The sequence below is a fragment of the Hyperoodon ampullatus genome (genome assembly GCF_949752795.1).
Source record: "Hyperoodon ampullatus genome assembly, chromosome: 15".
Taxonomy (NCBI): domain Eukaryota; kingdom Metazoa; phylum Chordata; class Mammalia; order Artiodactyla; family Ziphiidae; genus Hyperoodon; species Hyperoodon ampullatus.
Window position 1 is genome coordinate 68,085,673 of NC_136928.1, and position 19,094 is coordinate 68,104,766.

Here is a 19,094-nt window from a genome sequence, read left to right on the forward strand (position 1 = left end):
CCCCTACTCCCATAGCCCTCTGGCTCCCTCCTTTCCCCCAACACATACATCCTATCCATCAACAGGTCGGGCCAACTCTGTCTTGAAAACACACCCACAATCCACCCCTCTCTACAGTCTCCACAGTCTCCACCCGAGTCCCATCCACCACCATTCTGTCTTTCAAGTTACTCAACTGCAGCCTGACGGGTCTCCCCGCTTCCCTCTTCTACTACAACCAGCTGACCTCTAGCAGCCAGAGGGAAATGGTAAAAATTTAAGTTATATCCCACCACAACCCTGCTTAAAACTTTCCATTGGCTTCCATCACATGTAGAGTAAAATCCAAATTCTTGCCCATGACCTCCATGGCCCTGCAGGATCCAGTCCTCCCATGCTTCCGCCCCGTCGCTCAGCGTGCCGCAGGCACACTGCCCTTTCTGCTCCTGTTCCTCAAACATGTCAGCTCTGGCCTACCTGGGACTTCACATGTGCTGTCCCCATGCCCCGCCCCCACCCTGGAAGGCTCCTCCTTGATCTTTGCATTCCACAGGGCCCCCTCCCTGGAAGGCTTTCCCAGATTGCCCATCCCTCCTCTCCATCACTCTCTACCCCATTCTCTTGTTTTACTGACTCCTGGCACTTGTCACCATTGGGATGATTTTTTTTTTTTTTGTGATCACATAATGTAGTTTATCAACTATCTGCTTCCTCTGGAATGCAGGCATCGTGAGGACCAGGGCTGAGTCCCTAGGGCCCGGAACGGTGCCCAACACATGGAAGATGCTCAGAAAAAGAAAGAAAATGGAGGAATGACTGTGTGGGTGCTGGGGGAGTGGGAAGAGTCAGGAGGCCTGAGTTTGAGGACTGGCTCTGATATCGCACTGCTGGTGGCTGGGGCAGGCCACGCCCCATCTCCCCCTGCACTCTGCCCTGGTCTCAGTCTCCTCATCTGGAAGAGAGAAGGGTTGGGCTGAATTGGTGATTCTCAAAGAATCTGAACGACGCCAAGAACTGCAGTAATGCCGTCCACTGCCAAGCTGAGCCCTTATACTGCATGAGCATGCTGGCGTCAGCACCCTGAACTGACCCCATTCCAGCCAAAGGCTGAGGAAGGTGATCGTATGCTCTGCAACACACACATATTGTGTAATGGCCCAAGAACATTTTGAGATATCAAACCATTGTGAGGACCCATGCGGCTAACTCCAGCCGCTCAGAGGTCTAGCAGGTCACTGGTCTAGGTGGGATGTTGAAGGTTGGTCCACGAGCAGGACCTTAGCTCCCAGGACCCTGGAAGCCTCTGAGCTAGCCGAGGGCCTGGATTGTAGGAACAGCCACCAGTGCACTCATCCCGGGCCAGCTCAGGTCCAGGGGCAACCTGGGAAGAAAGACTGTCTGCAGCCTCTCTCCTGGCTACCCTCCTGCCTGAAAGTGCTGGGGGGTCAGCAGGCTCTCAGCACCACTGCTCCTCCCACACCCCATCCACAGACTACTGTGGGAGCTGCCAGCTGTTAGGGGGCCCCCCTTTCTGGGTGGGAGGCTCCCGCATTCCAGCTGTCCCAGGGGTTGGGGCAGTGGACTCGCTCTGCTGATAAGCAAGGCTGCGGCCATAGTCAGAAATACTCTTTCCAGAAAGGGGTGACTTGGAGGTCCTGGACAAGGCTCTATTCTTGGGACTGGACACAGAGGAAGTCCCTCCAGGGCTGAGCCATCATGGGGTAAAGTGGGGACAAGATTGTAATACTGGGTAGGGTGCATCTCAGGAGGGGCTGGAAGCAGAGGCCAGGATTAGGTCCTGGCAGAGCTAGAGTAGAGATGGTCCAAGCTGTAAGGGGCTCAGACATCACCAGCCCAGTCCCTTGCAGACAACGCCAGGGTGGGATGTGACTTGCTGTGGGTCTCACAGCCAGGTAGGAGCAGAGAAACAGCAGAAGGGTCTGTGTCCCCCACTTTCCTTAGCTCAGCTGTGCTACAACATCAGTCACAGCTCTGAGAAATGACACGTAGCCCACTGACGATCCTAAGGGGAAGATAGGGGACGTCAGGGCCTCTTTGGTGCCCAGGGAAGACAAGTGCTTAGGAGTCTGGGGCACTGAGCTGGGCACCCAAGGGAAGGAGGGCTGCCTCTGAATTTAAGTCCAGGTTTCTCTTCCTGTGGCTCCGCCTGGAGCTAGACCAAGGACCAAGAGTAGCCCCGGAGGGTCTTCCTCTGTCCAGCCCTCATGGTGGAAAATCCACGATGCAAGTCATGCTGAAGAAGGGTCACGCTGGCTCAGCCAGGCTAGAGCCCCCCACTTTGTTCCCAAGTGAGTGATACTCACACAGCTAAGGGGGCTGACCCCCTTCCCTGGGGTCATTTGAGAGCTAAGCCATGGAGGAGCCAACTCCTGTCCCATGACCCCGCTGAGACCCTCTCAGTCCCCTTCTCCTCTGGGAAGAGTGGGACCTGCCCTTCTCCTTGGGCCACCCGCTGACTCCTGGGCCCTCTGCCACCTGGCTCACCCCAGGAGCTTTGGCTTGTGAACTCCAAAGATTCTTCCTCAGCTGCCCCTTGACTGTTTCTCAAGTCCCAAGGAAACCCAGAAGGAAAATGCTAGCTGCTGGCTGGCAAGTGGCCCAGCCTCCCAAGTACAGAATGCTGATTTGAATAAGCTCTCTTCTTTCCTGTGCTTCCCAAACCTGGCTGCAGATTCCCCTCACCAGGGGAGTTTTTAAAACTCACAGCCTCCTGGGCTTAGCTCAGGCCCGGATACCCATTGCTCTGGCTCCAAATAACTACTGCTACGGGGACCAGCGTCCGACGCAGCATGCAGGGGCCATCTTCCCTGCCCTCCCCCCTGCACGCCGGGGAGCAGGTGTGTTGCCAAGTCACCCCCAACCAGGCCCTTCTCTTACTCACTGGCTGTTCTTAAGAACCATCACTCAATGCTCATTTCTAGTCTCAGGTTTCCCTCCTGTTCAAATGCATGGAACTAAGGCCACTCCATGACGACTGCCACCCCCTGTCCCCCAGCACCATCCTCTTCACCCTCCATAGGCCAACACCCACTTCTACGATGCCCCAACATCCGGACCATCCAACCCACCTTCAGCTACGGGGGGCCAGAGCACCCCTCGGGGGGAGCTTGATTTTGGGCTTGGAAGGTCTGGGCTTGACTCTTGCTTCCACATTCACTGGCTCTGGATCACGGGAAGCGATCTTATGTTCTCAAGTCCAGTTTCTTCATTGACATCTATACCTCTGGGTTGTTATGAGGTTCAGGAGAGATACTGTGTGACCAAGTGTTTTATAAAGCGAGTGCTGGGCCTGCTTTACACACCCCTGCTCTGCTGATTGCCAGCAGCGCACCTGTGCAGGCCTGCCCTGGCCCCTCGGAGCCTCAGGGTCCTCCTCTGTAAAATGGGAATTGTAATAGTGCCGCCTTCATAGAGTGGTAATACATGTAACGGGCTCAGCCCAGAGAAACCTCCCAGTGAATGGCAGCCTTGGTTCATGACCGTGGAAACTGAGGCAGGCTCTGTGGGGTGTGGCGGCTTCATGTCAGGTCTAAGGTCTGGACAGAATAGGTCCAGGTGAGAACAGATCTGTTGCGTCGATCTGAGACTTGCTCCTGCCTGGAACCACCCAGCTCTGCCTGCCCCCAGGGCCCTGGGGAACTCCCCTGCCCTGGTGGGAGGACAGCACCATCCTGGGGGAGAGGGCTGCCTCCTGTCTGAAGCCTGGCATCACCCTCTTGGGGTTGTTCAACCAGGGCCTGACAGTTTGGGTCTCTGGAGAGAGCCTCCCAGATGGTCCTGTGGCCAGCGGGCTGGAATGTGCCTCTCCGGATGTTTCTGCGATGGTTATTTCTGCATCGGATCTGTGGTCAGGAGAGGCCCTGCACATTCCTGAAGAGGGACACTGAGTCCATGCCAAGCCGTGCAGCAGGGGCCTGGTGTTGTCTATGCAGAAAATGTCCACACAGCAGTGGGGGACAGTATCATCTCCTTCAGCTCAGTGCTGTCCCAGGAGGGCCTCCTGAACACCATCCATAAGCCTGGGTTTGGTCTAGGCTCCAGAGTGGATCTTTGGTCAAGAAAAGGAATCATGGAGAGGGGAGGAAGTGAAAGCACTTCCTGGGGGCTGGCTGAGGTCTGCTGGGTGACCAGGGTGGGGCTGAAGTGAGATAATCAGGATTCAGGTTGCCATTACCCTCTGGTTCAACTGGGGTCATGAGGCACCCACTAGTTCAACTGGGGTGACCCACTGGTTCAACTGGCATGATGGAGGCAGCTGGTGGTTCAATTGGGGTCATAGGGGCATTCCATCCTGATCCCTGGTCAGGATCCAGGCAGGAGAACACAGGTTGGAGTCTATCACTTCCCTCCTCCAGTTCTTGTCAAATCAAGTCCACCTGCCAGAGTCTAGCACTCAGCCCCCTCCAAGGTTGGCTCCCCCACCTTTCCTTGGGCAGACTTATGGCCCCAGCCTAACTCATGCTGCTCCCTTACCCCGGAAAGCCCTCACTGCCAATCCTCACTTACTAGAGTTCTCATTCTTCATTTACACCTTCCTCAGGTACTACCTGCTCCAGGAAGCCTTCTCAGATCCTTATTCTGAGTTACTCCACTAGGATTTAGCATATATACCATTCAACTTGTGGTTTCAGGATTCCACCAGACTGGGGGCTCCTTGGGGAAGGATCTGGATCTTAGTTTTCTATTCTCTTGGTGCCTGGTATAGTGTCTGGCACTCAGAAGACCTCAATGATTTTTTAGGTAAACTAAAAATGAAGTTTGGTAAACCTGAAATGAAGGCTAAAGTCAGTACTATTTGGAAGGTGACCCAGAGGGTCTGGAGGTCCCCAGGACACTGATGAGTCCCACTTAGGGTACTCTAAGTCTCCAGGCTGCCTCTTTGAAGATCAAGAATCTAAGTATCTCAGGGTTGGTAAGCACCTTAAAAGTCACTTATTGTGGTCCCCAGTGTGATATATGGGTAGCATGATGATCTTTTTGATGTGTCAACTTGGCTAGGCTAAAGCTCTGAGTTATTCAATTGAGCACTGATCCAGGGGTTGCTATGAAGGCATTTTGTAGATGTGATTAAAGTCCGTAATCAGTTGACTTCAAGTAAGGGAGATTATCCTAGATCACTTGGTGGACCTGAATCAATCAGTTGAAAGACCTTAAGAGGTGAGCCAAGGCTTCCCTGAAGAAGAAGAAACTCTGCCTGTGAACAGCAGCTTCAGCCCGAGCTGGAGAGAGTTCCAGCCTGTCCTTCCCGATGTCCTGCTGTATAGATTTCACTCACCTAGTCAGCAACTACCATCACATAAGTCAAGACACATAAGTCTATCCATCTATCTCTATATATATATTTCCAGCTGGTTGTGTTTCTCTGATTGAACCCTGACTGGTACAGGTTACCTCTGCATCTACTTCCTCTGGGGCAAACCAAAGCCCTGCCCCAGCCTCAGAGGAGGGTCCACCAGCTCTGAGGCCATTGGCTCTGACACTCCATGACCAGATTCCTAAGGACCTTTCCAGCTCTGCACAATCTTGTTCTTAAAACCCCAGTCCCCACCTCATGTCTGTTCTCAGAAGTCAGGTCTCCAGGTTATTTAGATCCTTGCTACTCAAAGTGTAAACCGCAGATCAGCAGCATCAGTGTCCCTTGGGGGCCTTGTGAGAATTATAGACTCTCAGGCCCCATCCCAGACCTACTGGTTCAGAATCCGCATTTAAACAAGATCAACCAAATCGTCAGAGATGACCATCGGAGAAGTACTAATGTAGAGAATTCCGTATTGCTGAGCTAGCCTTCTCTAGTTCCCCCTGGGGAGCACCTCCTTTGTACAAATGGGGAGACTGAAGCCCACCAGGGTAGTGCCTGTGCCTCTCATGAGTAGGGGGAAAGCAGAGAGAGAGAGAGAGAGAGAGAGAGAGAGAGAGAATGATTTGTCTAAGGGGAGAGAAAGAACCCAGTTTCTAGCTCCCAGGCCAGGCTCCTGCCTTATATTCCCTGCATGCATACACTCTCTTCACAAAGGCGTCCCTGTGTGTCCCTGGAAGAGGCGGGAGTGGGAAGCAGGGTGGTAAGGAGCTGGCTTTGGTGAAGGGGGAGCGTGGGAAGTCGGCCCCGGTGTGGCGGGGATCCCAGGGGGCCACAGAACCAGGAGGACCAAAGCTGTCGTCTCCAGGTAGTAGCTGAAGCCAGCTCCGGAAATGGGAAAGTGAAGGCGTGACAGCAGCAGTGGGGGCTCGGGGTGGCTCCAGGTGAGGGGCAGGTCTCCGGCAGTTTCTGGACAACGGGGAAGTGTGGACAGACTGGGAGGTGGCCGCATCAGCTGGGCCGGTGACTGCTTCACGACAGGCATTGGTCACGTGCTGAGGACCAGAGCCTAACAGAGGGGTCAGGAGGGGGCCCCAGGCAAGCAGGACAGGCCGGCTGGCAGTCTGCTTTCTTCTCTATGAGCCTGGGGGTGGGGTGGTGAACAACACGGGAGGAGGCATCAGTCAACAGGGTTCCCTTCTTCTCCAATCAGAATTTTAGTTTCCACACTCTAACATGAGAGAGGTGGAGCTAACTGATTTCTCTTTGGGCTAAAGGCTCTACCCATAGTCCTGAGGCTGTGATATCCTGACGCTGAGGTCACAGCTGAGTGCCCTGCATGACCCTGATACCTCCATTGTTTGTGACATTCATATGAGAGGGACAGCAGAGCCTCCGTGGGGAGCAGGGGGCTGCACGACTCCATGAAAAGATACTTCCTACAGCCCTGGGTGTAAGCCCTGTTACTGTCATTTTACATTTGTAGGGTCCTGGGCCAATGTCTGAACCTCTCTGAGCTTTCCTTTCCTTGACCATAACAGGATGATAATGCCTGCCCTCCCAGGGTAGTTGTGGGAATGCAGGCGGTGAGAAGCGCCTCGGACAGAGCCTGACGTGTTATAGGCACGTCAGTTCCCTGCATCCAAGGCAGGGGTGGGGTGGGAGGGAGGGAGTGCCCATCCTGGGTCTCTGCTGAGGTTTGCCTAAACTCTTCATGATCTCAGTCAGAGCTGGGTCTCTTCCCTTGCTGCTGGCTGACGGCAGGGAAATCGTTTTTACATTTTTTTTATTACAAAATCAACTCACAGATTTACCGTTTGTGCTGCCAGCTGAAAGCTGTTTATAGTGGTGATTTGCACTACATTCATCTGCGCTTGTTTATGTTTTCTTTGAAAATACTTATTGTGTTTGTCCTGTCCCCACTGTGGCCAGGCATGTGTCTTCTATTTCTGTCCTATTCTGGCCCCCACTCCCTCCATGTCGCTAGCCCCCAGTCATGACGTGTGGGAACTGGACGTGCAGGCAGGAGGCATGGCAGCCAGAAGGACCTCTGATCAAATACGTCCACTTTGTGGATGAAGAAACTGGTGGTCATAGAGGACCAGCAGCTAAGTGGAACTGGAACTTTTGCCTTCTTGCTCCGATCCAGGATGGGTTCTCCTACCACTGTGCACCTCACTCTCCCTGACTGGTCTGCTGAGGGTCTGCCTGCTCAGAGGAGGGAGCATTGCCCCTGAGCTTGGATGTCAGGCAGACCCTAGGCATGAGTGAGGATCTGGGAAGCCTGGGATGGGGGAGTGAGATTAGGAGGATAAAGGGAAGGGTGTGGCAGCCTCTGGTCCCCAATCCCACTGTCCCCACCTGTTAGGAAGGAGTAGAGATGCTGTGGTCATAGTAATCCTTGGGAAACAGAGCAGTTCCCTTCTGTAGGGAAAGTGACAATACATGAGAAATAATAACACTTAAAATTGTAGATACTGTTTATTAAGCACATACTCTGTACCAGGCACTTCTTTTACGTTATCCCATTTAATCCTAGGAGGCAGATATTATTCTCCCATATAGTAAATGACAAAGCAAGTTCAGAGAGACTCAGTAACTTGTCCAAAGTGACACAACTAGTAGCAGGCGGTGGAGGTGGCGAGCGGAGAGGGGGGTTGGGTGATGAAGCCAGGCACTCGGGCTTCTAAGCCAGCACCCGTGTTCATATGCCACCCTCAGGAAAGGCTGTACAGTTGAAGCAGAGGGGTGGTCTGTGGGCAGCGAGGAAGGAAATACTGACTGAGAGTGGATAGTGGGACCGTTTCAGGCTGGACTGCCTCTCCATCCCCCGGGAACTCAAGAGAGTACTGGGAACAGCCGAGGGATAAGCGGACGGAGGCCCTGGTGCTAAGAGCAAAGTGGGGGTCGTGAGGAAAGCAGGCTGGGGTGATGGAGAGATCTTTAGTCTAGGCACCCAAAGGGTTGTACCTGCGACTTGCTGTGTGAATTTGGGCAAGTCACTCACCTCTCTGGATGTTTGGATGGCTGCTACTGTCTCCTTTCACTTTTTTATTTGAGGACTCTGGGATTTCGGCGGGTGGCAGGTCACTTCTATACTTTCCTCCGTCTTAGAAAGATGTAAGAAATACAAGTTCCCCCATCAACTACCTGCTTGAATGCACAACCTACGGGTTCCCAGGCCATGTGGTGGGCGATGGGAGCCTGTGCTCTGCTGGAAGCTGGGGAGAAAGCAGAACAGAAGGTTTTCTGTCCCAGCTCCACCAGCTTAATCAATCACCTGGCCTCTTGTTGCCTTAGAGCCACAAGGAATCCAGGGACCTGTGGTGGGACAACGGGCACCTGTGAGCCCATGGCAGTCTCCGGGAGGGCCTGGTGCTGGGCACAGCTGTGGCACGTGGTCTGGGTTGGTCAGGGACCAGGGTACAGGGAGCAGAGGCTGGCTGTAGCGTGCTGGAGCCAGAGGCCCTCTCTTTCTGGGGAGGGTTTTGCCAGAGGAAGAGACAAGCCTTGGCTACTTGGCGTCCCCAAAGTACAAGGGTCTGGGCTGGGTTCTTGAAGTAGAGAAAGAATTGGTAAAAAATACAGGGCATGGGACTCAGAGAGGCTCCACTGAATCTATGCTTTCAAGTCACAAGGCCATGGTGAGTCATTTACACTCAGAGCCTTAGGTTCCACCGCTGAAAAATGGGGATAATAATGCCCATCTTGAAGGGTTGGGGAGAGAACTGAATGGGAATATAAATGAAGTGTCTTGTATACAGCCTGCCAAAGAGTAGTTAATAAATGGTGGCTGCTATTAGTATTGTTGCCGTTGCTGCTGTTAATAATAGTAATAAATAAAGAAGCAGTCTGCACAAGTGGAAGGAGCGGGGGCCTGCAAGTCAGGTTTGACTATCCTATTCCCATCACCTCTTTGGTTCCTTCTCGGTAAGAGGAGGGGGTGGCACCAGCTGATCTCAAGGCCCTTTCCTGCTCTGACAGCCTCCAGGCTATGAATAGATGTGGCTGGGGCCCCGGAGGAGCCTAATGACTCAACAGCTAGAGAGGTTAAGCCTTCCCAAAAAAGAGTTTCCCTTTGCATTTGATGAACTTAGGGCCCGACAAAGGAAGGGTTTCCTGTCCGGAAGACTAGGGACAAGGGAGCTGGAGGAATCCTCGCAGTTAGTGGAGACTGTGACTTACCAGGTGAATGACTAACTCAGACCCTGCTGACCCTCAACCAATCAGGGCTGCCCATGAGCGCCCTGCAAGCTGGCATGATTGAGCACATCTTGGCCATGCCAATCCTGGCTGGCTTTGGGCTTCACAGCATATGGAGGCAGAGGAAGCAGCCAAGAAACCAGCAGGGGAAGGAACACTGGGCTTAGAGTCAGAAGTCCCTGCTTCTTACTCTAACTAGCTCCACTGCTCACCAGCTGCATGACTTTGAGGGAGTCCCTTCCCCTTCCTGAGCCTCCATGCCTTCATCTGTGCAAGGGAGCTAACAGTACCTGCCCTGGCAACTTCCCTGAGCTATGAAGCATTGTGATCACTAAGGCACTGAATGAACAGGAAATTTTGTCATTATTCTATCCCAAAGGGACTCCCAGTCTCTCAGGAGACCGATTTGGGTCCCCAAAGGGGTCAGGTGGACACAGACTGCTGCCTTTGGGTTTTGGGTCAAGATCAGTCTAATATAGGGCCCTTTCCAACCATCTGATCACAGCCCAGAGAGGTGTTTCTTAGATCTGAGCCCATATGGACAGCTCCCAGCCAGGTGTCATAGCCAGAGTGAGAGGTGACAAAAAGCCAGTGATGGTTGGGTGGGGCAGAGTGGGCAGTGCCCGTCTAGGGCCCCCACAGAGCTAGGGTGGTTCTTTGATGCTCTCTTTCCTCTTGCCAAGCTCCTTGTAAATAAAAAAAATCATCAGAACCACACTCTGTCTGCCTCTACCCCCAGCTTTTAGCATCTCTCTTGGTGAGGACTACAAGCACTTCGGGAAACGGCAGGGATGGAGGGGAAGGATGATGCCGTCTCACTTCTGCACACCTTAAACCCATCAGTAGCATTCTCTGAGTGCTCCTGTGTATTGCTGGGTACTGTGCCGGCACTGGGAGCACAGAGATGGGAACCACAGGGCCCTGCCCCCACGGAGGTTAATTACACCCCCTGTGGTTAAAGAGACAAAATACACCCCCTGAAATGTAAATAGCTGTGCAAAACAGCCTACACTGTGTCACTCAGCTGGTCTTGACAGTAGGTCCTGCAGGCATCCACAGCCAGTGGCCTGGGATGGTCTGGCAGACTTCAAGGAGGAGATGGGATTTGAACCAGACCTGGAAGGTTAGCTTGGACAAGATAAATAGAAGACAGAGAAAAAGGCATGCCAGATACGCACACTTCAGGTGTTCTCAAGGGACAGTTGGGCTGCAGTGGCGAGATCATGTCAGTAAGAAGGGAGAAATTAAGTTGGACACAGAGATTGCAGCCAGGTATGAGGTCCTGAAAATTTGGGATGAGGAGCATGGATTTATGGATTACATGGGCAGCAGGGGGGCATTGAGGGCTTCTGAGAAGGGTATTGGTATGGTCAGAGCTGTGCTTTGGGGAGATTCTTTCTGGCAGCCTTATCCGCGGGAGCTTGCCCTAAAGGGGAATGAGGCTGGAGGCAAGGAGGTCAGTTGGGTGGTTACTGTGGAGCCGGGGACCAGGGTACTGAGAAAGATGGGGGCACACACCAAGGGCGAGATGTGTGGGGAGAGAGGGAGGGAAGGTCTAAGGATCTGCAGGGCTCCTGAAACCCTGGCAGGTGGCAGGGAGGTGGGAGAGGGGAGGAGAGGCCGGACAAAACCCAGTCTGGTCCTTCCCAGGAAAGCAGGCTCCTCTTTGGGCAGACCTGAGTCTGACCATCCTGCACTAAACTCACAGCATCAGCAGGACCCAGAGGTGCCTCCACTTGGGCCACATCCACTCCTGGGGTCCTTTTCATCATCTTCCAGAAACCACATAGCATAGCTGCCTGCGGTCTCCAGAGAGCAGCGGAATCTCGGGACAATCCTGCAGTGGACAAACTGCAGGGACGGCGTCCAGTACTGCCTTTTACCCCTCTCGGCTCCTGTTGACTCCCAGGAAAACACTGCCATCTTGTCATGGGCTATGCCAAATGGCAATGAGCCCGCGGGAGCTCAGCCAAGGCTAGGAGGAGGACCAGGGAGAGGAGAAGGAATGGGAAAGATGGAGGAAACAGCTTCTGGAGGCATCCTAGTGAGCTCTGGGGGAAGGTGGGCTGGGAGCACATCAGGACCCGGAGGAGCCCTGGAGATCATTTCAGCCAAACCCTCATTGTCTGGAGGTGAACTTGAGACTCGGGCAGGGGAAGGGACTTGCCCAGTGTCATACAATGGGACAAGTAATGGAGCTGGGCTGGAATTATAGTCTTGGGAGTGGGTAAGGTGTTTAGTCCTGTTTGAACACCTGAATAGCACACCAAGGGCCTCACTGGAGATTCTTTCTTGGATACCCACTTGTGCGCTTTGTGTGTGTGCCTGTGTATGTCCTCTGTGAGCTTGCGTGTGTACCTGTGTGTGCACCTGTGCCTATACTGTGAGAGAGTCTGGGTGTGTATGGCCTCCTACACTGAGGTCTGCCCTGGCTGGAAGAAGAGAACTGGGGCCATTCCTGTGAGGTGACTGTTTTCCTGGGACAGCAGTAAAGAAGGCAGACAGGGCTGGATCTGGCTTCCAGCACCAGCTCTGCTGCCCTAAGAAAATTAAAGGCACTGGCTGGCAGAGCCTAAACTCCTGGCGCTGGGCACACACGTGCACGCAGACACGCGCGCGCGCGCGCACACACACACACACACACACACACACACACACACCCCAAGAAGTACTCCTAGCCACAGTTACGGAGTGTTCCAGGCACCCAGAGCGGTCCCGTGTGCCTCAGAGTGTGCCAAGTACCTGCATCCACACGTCTCCCTGAAGCCCCAGTCGGTGTAGACACGCTGGGGTCCGGGAGCCGATCTGCAAGGACACGGAGGAGTCGAGCGTTCCCTACCACTTATACTCGGCGCCCTGCTCCAGGGCCTGGCGCGGCCACACCCCTCCTCCCCAGCCGCCGCCCGTCGCTCCTGCCCCTCTCACACACTTCAAGAGTCCCCTGGGGCCCTCTCGCAGCCTGGCAGGGACAAGTTAGGGCTGGCCCTGCTGGAGAGTCAAGTCCGGAGCCAGGATTCGACGCCTCCCCCGAGCCCTGTCCCTACGGAGCAGACACGTCAGGCTGAACTCGGGTTTCTGGGAGCGCGGGGTTCGGCGCCTAGACCCTCTCCGGGTGAACCCCCCAGCCCCAGCCGGCTCCGGACTACCCCAGAACCCGGCGCCCGGCCCCCGGGTCCCCGCCCCCCGCCCGGCGAGTAGTTACCGATGGTGGTGATGACGGTGATGGCGAAGTAGAAGGAGCCGGCGAAGCGCCACTGCACGCCGGCCTTGTGCGGCTTGAGGCGCAGCACGACGCGCTCGAGCTCCTCGTAGCCGCCCTGGCTGAGGTTGTAGCGCGCCCGCAGCTCCTGCTGCCGCAGCTCCAGCCGCTGCCGCTCGATCATCTCTGGCTCCGACTCGAGCGCGTCGAAGACCGCGGCGCCCACCAGCAGGTAGGTGAATGTGCACACGATGAGCGCCAGCGTGCGCACGTTCTGCCGCTTCATCGTCCCGCCCGGGCCGCCGCCGGCCCCCCGGCGCCCCCGGCCCGCGCCCCGGCCCCGGCCGCCGCTGCTGCTGCCCCGGAGGCGGCCTGGGGCATGGCTGCGCTCGCTGCTCCCCGCGCCGGGCACCCACTCCGCGCCCCGGGGCCGCAGCCGCCAACGCCGCCGCCGCCGCCGCCGCCGCCGCCGCCGCCGCCGCGGAGCTGTCCCTTCAGCACCACCCACCGCCCTCCTCCGCCCGGCCCCGCTCCCGCCCCCCGCCCCCCGCCCGCAGGCCGCCTCCTCCCGCCAGCCCTCCCGCCCAGCCAAATAAGGACTGGGGAGACGCGCCGAGGGAGGGAGGAGCGGGGGCTGCCGGAGGGGGAGGGGAGGGGGAGCGACGGGAGAGCAGCGGAGAGACCGGGCAGGACAGAGAGCGAGAGAGAGGGAGAGACCCAGACAAAGATAAGTAGGCAGAGAAACGCATATAACTACAGAGGAAGAGAGAGAGAAGAAGAGTCAGAAGGGGGTGTGACAGACAAGGAGATAAAACCAGAGGTAGACTCATAGACACAGAAAAAAGAAGAGGCAGGCAGAAAAATACAGAGCGAGAGAGGCACAGAGCGAAAGATGGAAACAGAAAGAGCCGCAGGCGAGAGACACAGAGACCTGGATAGCTGGAGATAAACCGACGACACAGAAAAAGAAAAGCAAGGAAGGGGAAAGGAACTGGGCCAATCAAGCCTCTAGGCCACCCCACCTTCATCCCTCCACCCAAATCACAACAGGCTGTAGCTGGACGGGACCTCGGGCCTTGCTGTCCTGCCCTTTACGATGTGGATGAGGAACCCGAGGCACAGAGAGGTCCAGTGCCGCGCAAGGGCACACAGTGGGTTCGTGTCAGCGCTTGGACTCAGCCAAGCTTTCCCTCCTCCCAGGCCCTAGGCCCTCCCCTGTGCCAGGCTGCTGGCTGTCTCAGAAATAGGAGGGCACAGTTGTGGACCGGGCACACACAGGCCAACCCCCAAGGGAAAGCCCTGCTCTCGTGAATTGTGTCCCCTCCTAGGTCAGCACAGCTCCTGGAACTGGCTGAGGAAGCACAGGCTGGTAGCCTAGGCCACTAGCATCCAGTCCTAGGGTCTCCTGTTCTGCTCCCCAGGGGCCTTCGCGGACAGGCCTGACATCTAGGGCCCCTGTCCTGCACCAGCTGGCCAGGCTGGGCTTGCGCCGGGCTGCCAGGGATAGCACTGGACACCACCACGGGGCATCCCAACAGAACTGGGATCTAACTGAAATAGGGTGGGTGGCGGAGGGGCCCAGATCAGGAGCCTTGCTGACAAACTGGAGGAGCCAGCAGACCTCCTCCTACGCCTCAGTTTCTTCATCTGTCAACATGGTGCAGTGGTGGCGAGGACGGCAGGCTGTGGGGCGTCATCGCCCCCTCGGAGTCTTGCTTCCTTATCTCCTCGATGAGGTGCCACAGCAGATGATCCCACAGGCCCTGCTTAACTCCAAACAACTCCAGACTTGGATGGGCTGAGTGAGCAGAATGACTGGAATGCAAATTCCACTGCCAGGGAGGGTCAAAAAGTCTTTCACAGGACCCTGGTATGGGCCATGGGGAGAGACATGGGAGAGGCCCCAAGACCTCTGAGGGTGGGCTCAAGAGGCAGCCAGCCAGAAGCAGGAGCACCATCTGTCCACATCCTGGGCTGACCTGTCACTGCCAGTCACTACACTGCTTCTCCCAGGAGTGCCCCCAACTCATCCCTTTCTTCCACCATTCATTCAACAAGTATGTCTCAAACATCTGCCTTGTATCAGGCGAGGCACGTTACATTCATTATCTCTAGTCTTTACCACGATCCTGAAAGGAAGAGATGGTTATGTCCATTTTATAGATGTAGAAACTGAGGCTAAAGGCAATACAGAGAATCCCCCAAGGGCATTCTGCTGGGAAGAGAATTCCATCTGCCTTCCAAGCCCGTCTTCTTCTCCATAATGACTCCTCGAGCCTTCATTTATTTTCACTGTAAATGGGATAGCTAATCACACTAGCTCTTGAACAGATTGTTGTAAGGGATCAAAGGGGGTGACATACATGTAAGTCAGACAATATGAGGTTCTATAAAAACTTCTTCTCCCCTAAGACTCAGGTCTTTGACCAGAGCCTGCTGGGAAAGCCTTGACTGGTGGCACTTTGTCCCCTCCCCCTCCCCTCAAAGGTCTTTGGGTTGTGTCAGATTCTTTCATCCGCCACAAACTTTTGGTCCTGCCCTTTTGGCCATGAACTCAGCCTGTTGCAGGCTTTCCCTCTTGGCATCCTGTGGCTCTTTGGAAGAAAAGCACTGCCTTTCCTGGCTTCCCAGGGGTGCAGGCTCAAGTTAGGTTCTGTGTTCCTGGCCACAATGACCCCAGAAGCCAGTTCCCCCGAAGCCAGTCTAGGGGAGCAAGTGGCTCACTAGCCTGGTTTTCAGTGTGAAAGGCTATGTATGTGTCCAAGGTCTGTTCACCTCTGGCTACCAGGCCAGACTGCTGTGCAGATGAAAGGTGATATTATGAGTGAAAGAGCTTTGGAAAAGGGAAAAAGCTCTCTTTAGGGGCAGGGCATTTATTATTAATAATGATGATGCTTGTTCTCACAGCACTTCAGAACTGGAAAGACCTTTAGAGATCATCTAGCCCAACCTTCTCACATTACAGATGAGGAAACTGAGGCCCAAAGAGTAAGAAGGGTGTTGCCCAAGGTCACAAAGCGAGTGGGAAGTCCAGGACTCACGTGCCATGGCTGGGGTCTTTCCTATTATCTCTCATTATGTCTGAGATCAGGACACCCACTAGCAGGGGAGCACAGTGCCCTTGGAGCCCAGGAGGGCAGCCTGGGTCTCCTCCTCCTACCTCTCCTCCTTCCCTTCTCTTAAGGAGGGGGGACCAGTCGGTGTAATTGCACGGGTGCCAGTCAAGTTTTCTGAGTAACCCCCAGGACCTACAGGCAGGAATCGCATTGGCCAGCCCTCGACCTGGGTGGGATGGTGCCAAAAGCCTGGAAGCCTATCCTGCTCCCTTCTGTCCAGGACTTCCAGGACCTGCCTGTACCTCACCACCCGCCCCTCCATGGGGATGCCCCACCCTCTGCCCAAGGCCAAGTGTCAGAAAGCACCTCTGTCAATCCTGTCTGTTATAAACGATAAAAACTGCTCAGCTGTGGCTTCTCCAAATTCTTGTATTTTTTTTAATCCATTGGTGACTCCAGGGGAGGAAGCTTTGGGCCAGTAAGAGAGAGATTTTTTTTTACATCCTTCAAATCATTATACTGGTCAGCCTTCTGTGCAAGGATTTTCTGAAATCCTGTCCGGTACAGAGAACACAGGGTGGAGAGTTGGGAGGCCTGGGCTGGGGTCCTGGCTCTGCCACCTGCTTGCTGTGGGCCAGTCACTCCTCCCGGGGCCTCGGTTTGCACAGCCATAAATGGAGGGGTTTGGATCAGGGCATGTCTGTTCCCTTCATTTATAACATCCCATGACCTTCCTGGCTTGCTTCTGCTCCCCCAGTTCTTCCAAGAATCAGGTGAAAAGAGAGTATAGTCACTGCTTTTAAGACTTTAGTTTGTGAGGAAAAGGACACAGTCTAAGTTAGGATAAATGGTACAGAATTTAATTATCATTAGTTGCTGCATATTATTATGTACTAAGCATCATACACATACGATTTTACAGGTATTTTTTATTGGAGTATAGTTGATTTACAATGTTGCATTAGTTTCAGGTGTACAGCAAAGTGAATCAGTTATACATATACATATATCCACTCTTTTTTACATTTTTTTTCCCATATAAGCCATTACGGAGTATTGAGTAGAGTTCCCTGTGCTTATTTTCCAGTTTTATATTCCACTCCGTTCCTCTCTAAGCTCTAGACACATCCAAGTACTTTTGTGCTTCACTCCTGGCTCACGTGGCTCCCATCAGCTGGGATGCTGGTACCTCCTCAACCTCTCCATTTCCTATCTATCGAACTCCTATTCAGGCTTCAAGACCCAACTCAAAGGCCACACCCTCAATGAAGCATTCCCCAGTTGCCTCCAATCAGAATCACTGGCTCCTTTGGGCCTCCACAGCACCCTGTCTAAGCTTCAACTCAGTAGACATTCCCCCTGCCTCGCTGACTCTTTAATATTTGTCTTCCTCCCCGGCTCATTATCTTCTCCAGGCAGAGACCCTTCTTACTCATGGTACACCTCCCGCAGTGGGAGCACCGTGCTTTGCACATCAGAGTCGCTTCCTTGGGTACTCGGAACACAGTGAAGACCTTAAAGCATCCTCACCTGCTGGGATAGAGACCAGCAGTGTCAGTGAGGCCGGGGACCCAGACAGCAGAGCCTGTGGGCAGAAAAACCCGGGCAATCTTTTTCTGTGACACATTGCAGATACTTCAAAGGCTGGAGCAAGCCCTGCCTCGTTTAGAAGAAGAGGATAAAGATAAATTTGAGAGTCTGAAGGCCTGAGAAAGTCAGTGGGGAGAGCACTGAACTGGGAGTCCAGGTCCAGGAGCTTGGTCCCAGTGCTGCTGCCAGCTACTGACCAGCTGGTGGACTCGAGGAGTCACTTTGTCTTTCTGTGCCTCGGTTTCCTTTTCTATAGGATGAAAGGGTGGACTATCTTGAAAAGTCTCTTCTCACTCTGACATTCCGTGATGTTAATGAGAGGCCTAGCCCTGTGATTAGCAATGCTCATTCTACAACAGCCAAGAATGTGGTCTGACAGATGAGGGGCACAGAGGCCTCTCTGTCCCTCACTTTCTAGCCCTCCTTTATTGGCCAGTTTGGCTGGAAGATGGGGGCAGGAGGTGGTGAGGTAGGGGGAGAAAGGGCTGACCCCTAGTCAGACAAGCTGGGGTTCAAATCCTGATTCTATCAATGACTAGCTGGACCAGAGCCTGCCGTGAAATTCTGGTCCATCCTGGCTGGACGAGGCCATAAGCTCCTGGAGGGCAGGGATAGGGCCTTAGTCATCTCCGCGCTCCACAACGCTTGGTACAGCACCTGGCACAGAAGGCGCTCTGGTAACACTCCTCCATTCGTTCCAGTAGCCCTGGCTGGGCTAGGTGGGTTGGCAGGGCCTGGAGCCCCTGGTTTGCTGTAGGGAGGAGTGTCCAGGGCCATCTCAACATCAAGCCAGGGGCAGGCCTGAGAAGGGGGAGGGGCCCCGCGGGCCCAGGAGCTGCAGCAGAGAGGGAAGTGGCTGACACGGAGAGTTGCCCCAGGGATCCTGGCCTACGAGGGCAGGTTGATTGGATTCAGGGCACTTAGGGTATGACTGAGGTGTTTCTTGGTGTGCCTCTGTAGGGAGAGGCATGGAGGATTAGTCTGGATTTACAGAGCATAACCAGTCCAGCGCAGCCAGCTTGCGTTTGTCAAGAGTCACTATTTGTTTAACATCTCAAGCCCAAACCAAACACAAAAGGCAGCTGTTCACAAAGGAGAGGCTCTGCGAGCTGTTGGGGGAAGAGCGCTACTCCTGGACGTGGACACCTGGCTCTGTTCTCAGTCCTGCCCCGATGGGCTGGGTGACAAGCTCAGAACACAGACTTGGGTGCCCTGCTAGTGACAGTGAGAACCAACCAGTCTTCATGGAGTTGCCATGGGGAACGGGCTTGCTCCCTTCGTTAGCAGAAAGCCTTAGTCCAAAGTCTACACCTAGCTACCACATTGGACGGATCCCTTCCCATAGAGACGATCGCCTTGGTGGCCTCCCTCTCTGACTCTGAATACAGCGTGGAGATGAGCATCCTCGTGTGTGTCCTTAAGGACCTGCAGGGAATTTCCACTGGGACGCATACCCAGAAGTGTCACAGTGCTTATGCCCACTGCATGGCACCAAACACCGCCGGGCTGTCCTCAGTGTGGCTGGCTTGGTTTTCACTCTCCCTGGCGGTGCATGAGTTGGTGTGCTGTCTCCTCACTGACACTGGTACGATCCACTTTTCTATTTTTGCCACTTGTATGTTTCACTATTTTCTACTAATTTCCCCTTTTCTCTCCCTTTCCCCTCCCCTACATTACTGGGGTCTTAGGCAGGCCAGCAGGTGACGTCAAAGCGAGATCTGGGAGAAAACCAGCCGCTGTTCTCCAGCCT

General features: G+C 54.5%; 1 protein-coding gene across 1 annotated transcript in view; it reads right to left on the reverse strand.

The window, feature by feature from the left end:
- KCNK3 (potassium two pore domain channel subfamily K member 3) overlaps nt 1-12,984 on the reverse strand; it is a gene marked incomplete at both ends in the record, with an annotated part of 36,053 nt that extends 23,069 nt beyond the window's left edge. Inside the window, one exon of the mRNA XM_079721249.1 lies at nt 12,702-12,984. Coding sequence (XP_079577375.1) covers nt 12,702-12,984 — 283 coding nt within the window. The remainder of the gene's footprint in view (nt 1-12,701) is intronic.
- Nucleotides 12,985-19,094: the final 6,110 nt, after the last annotated feature.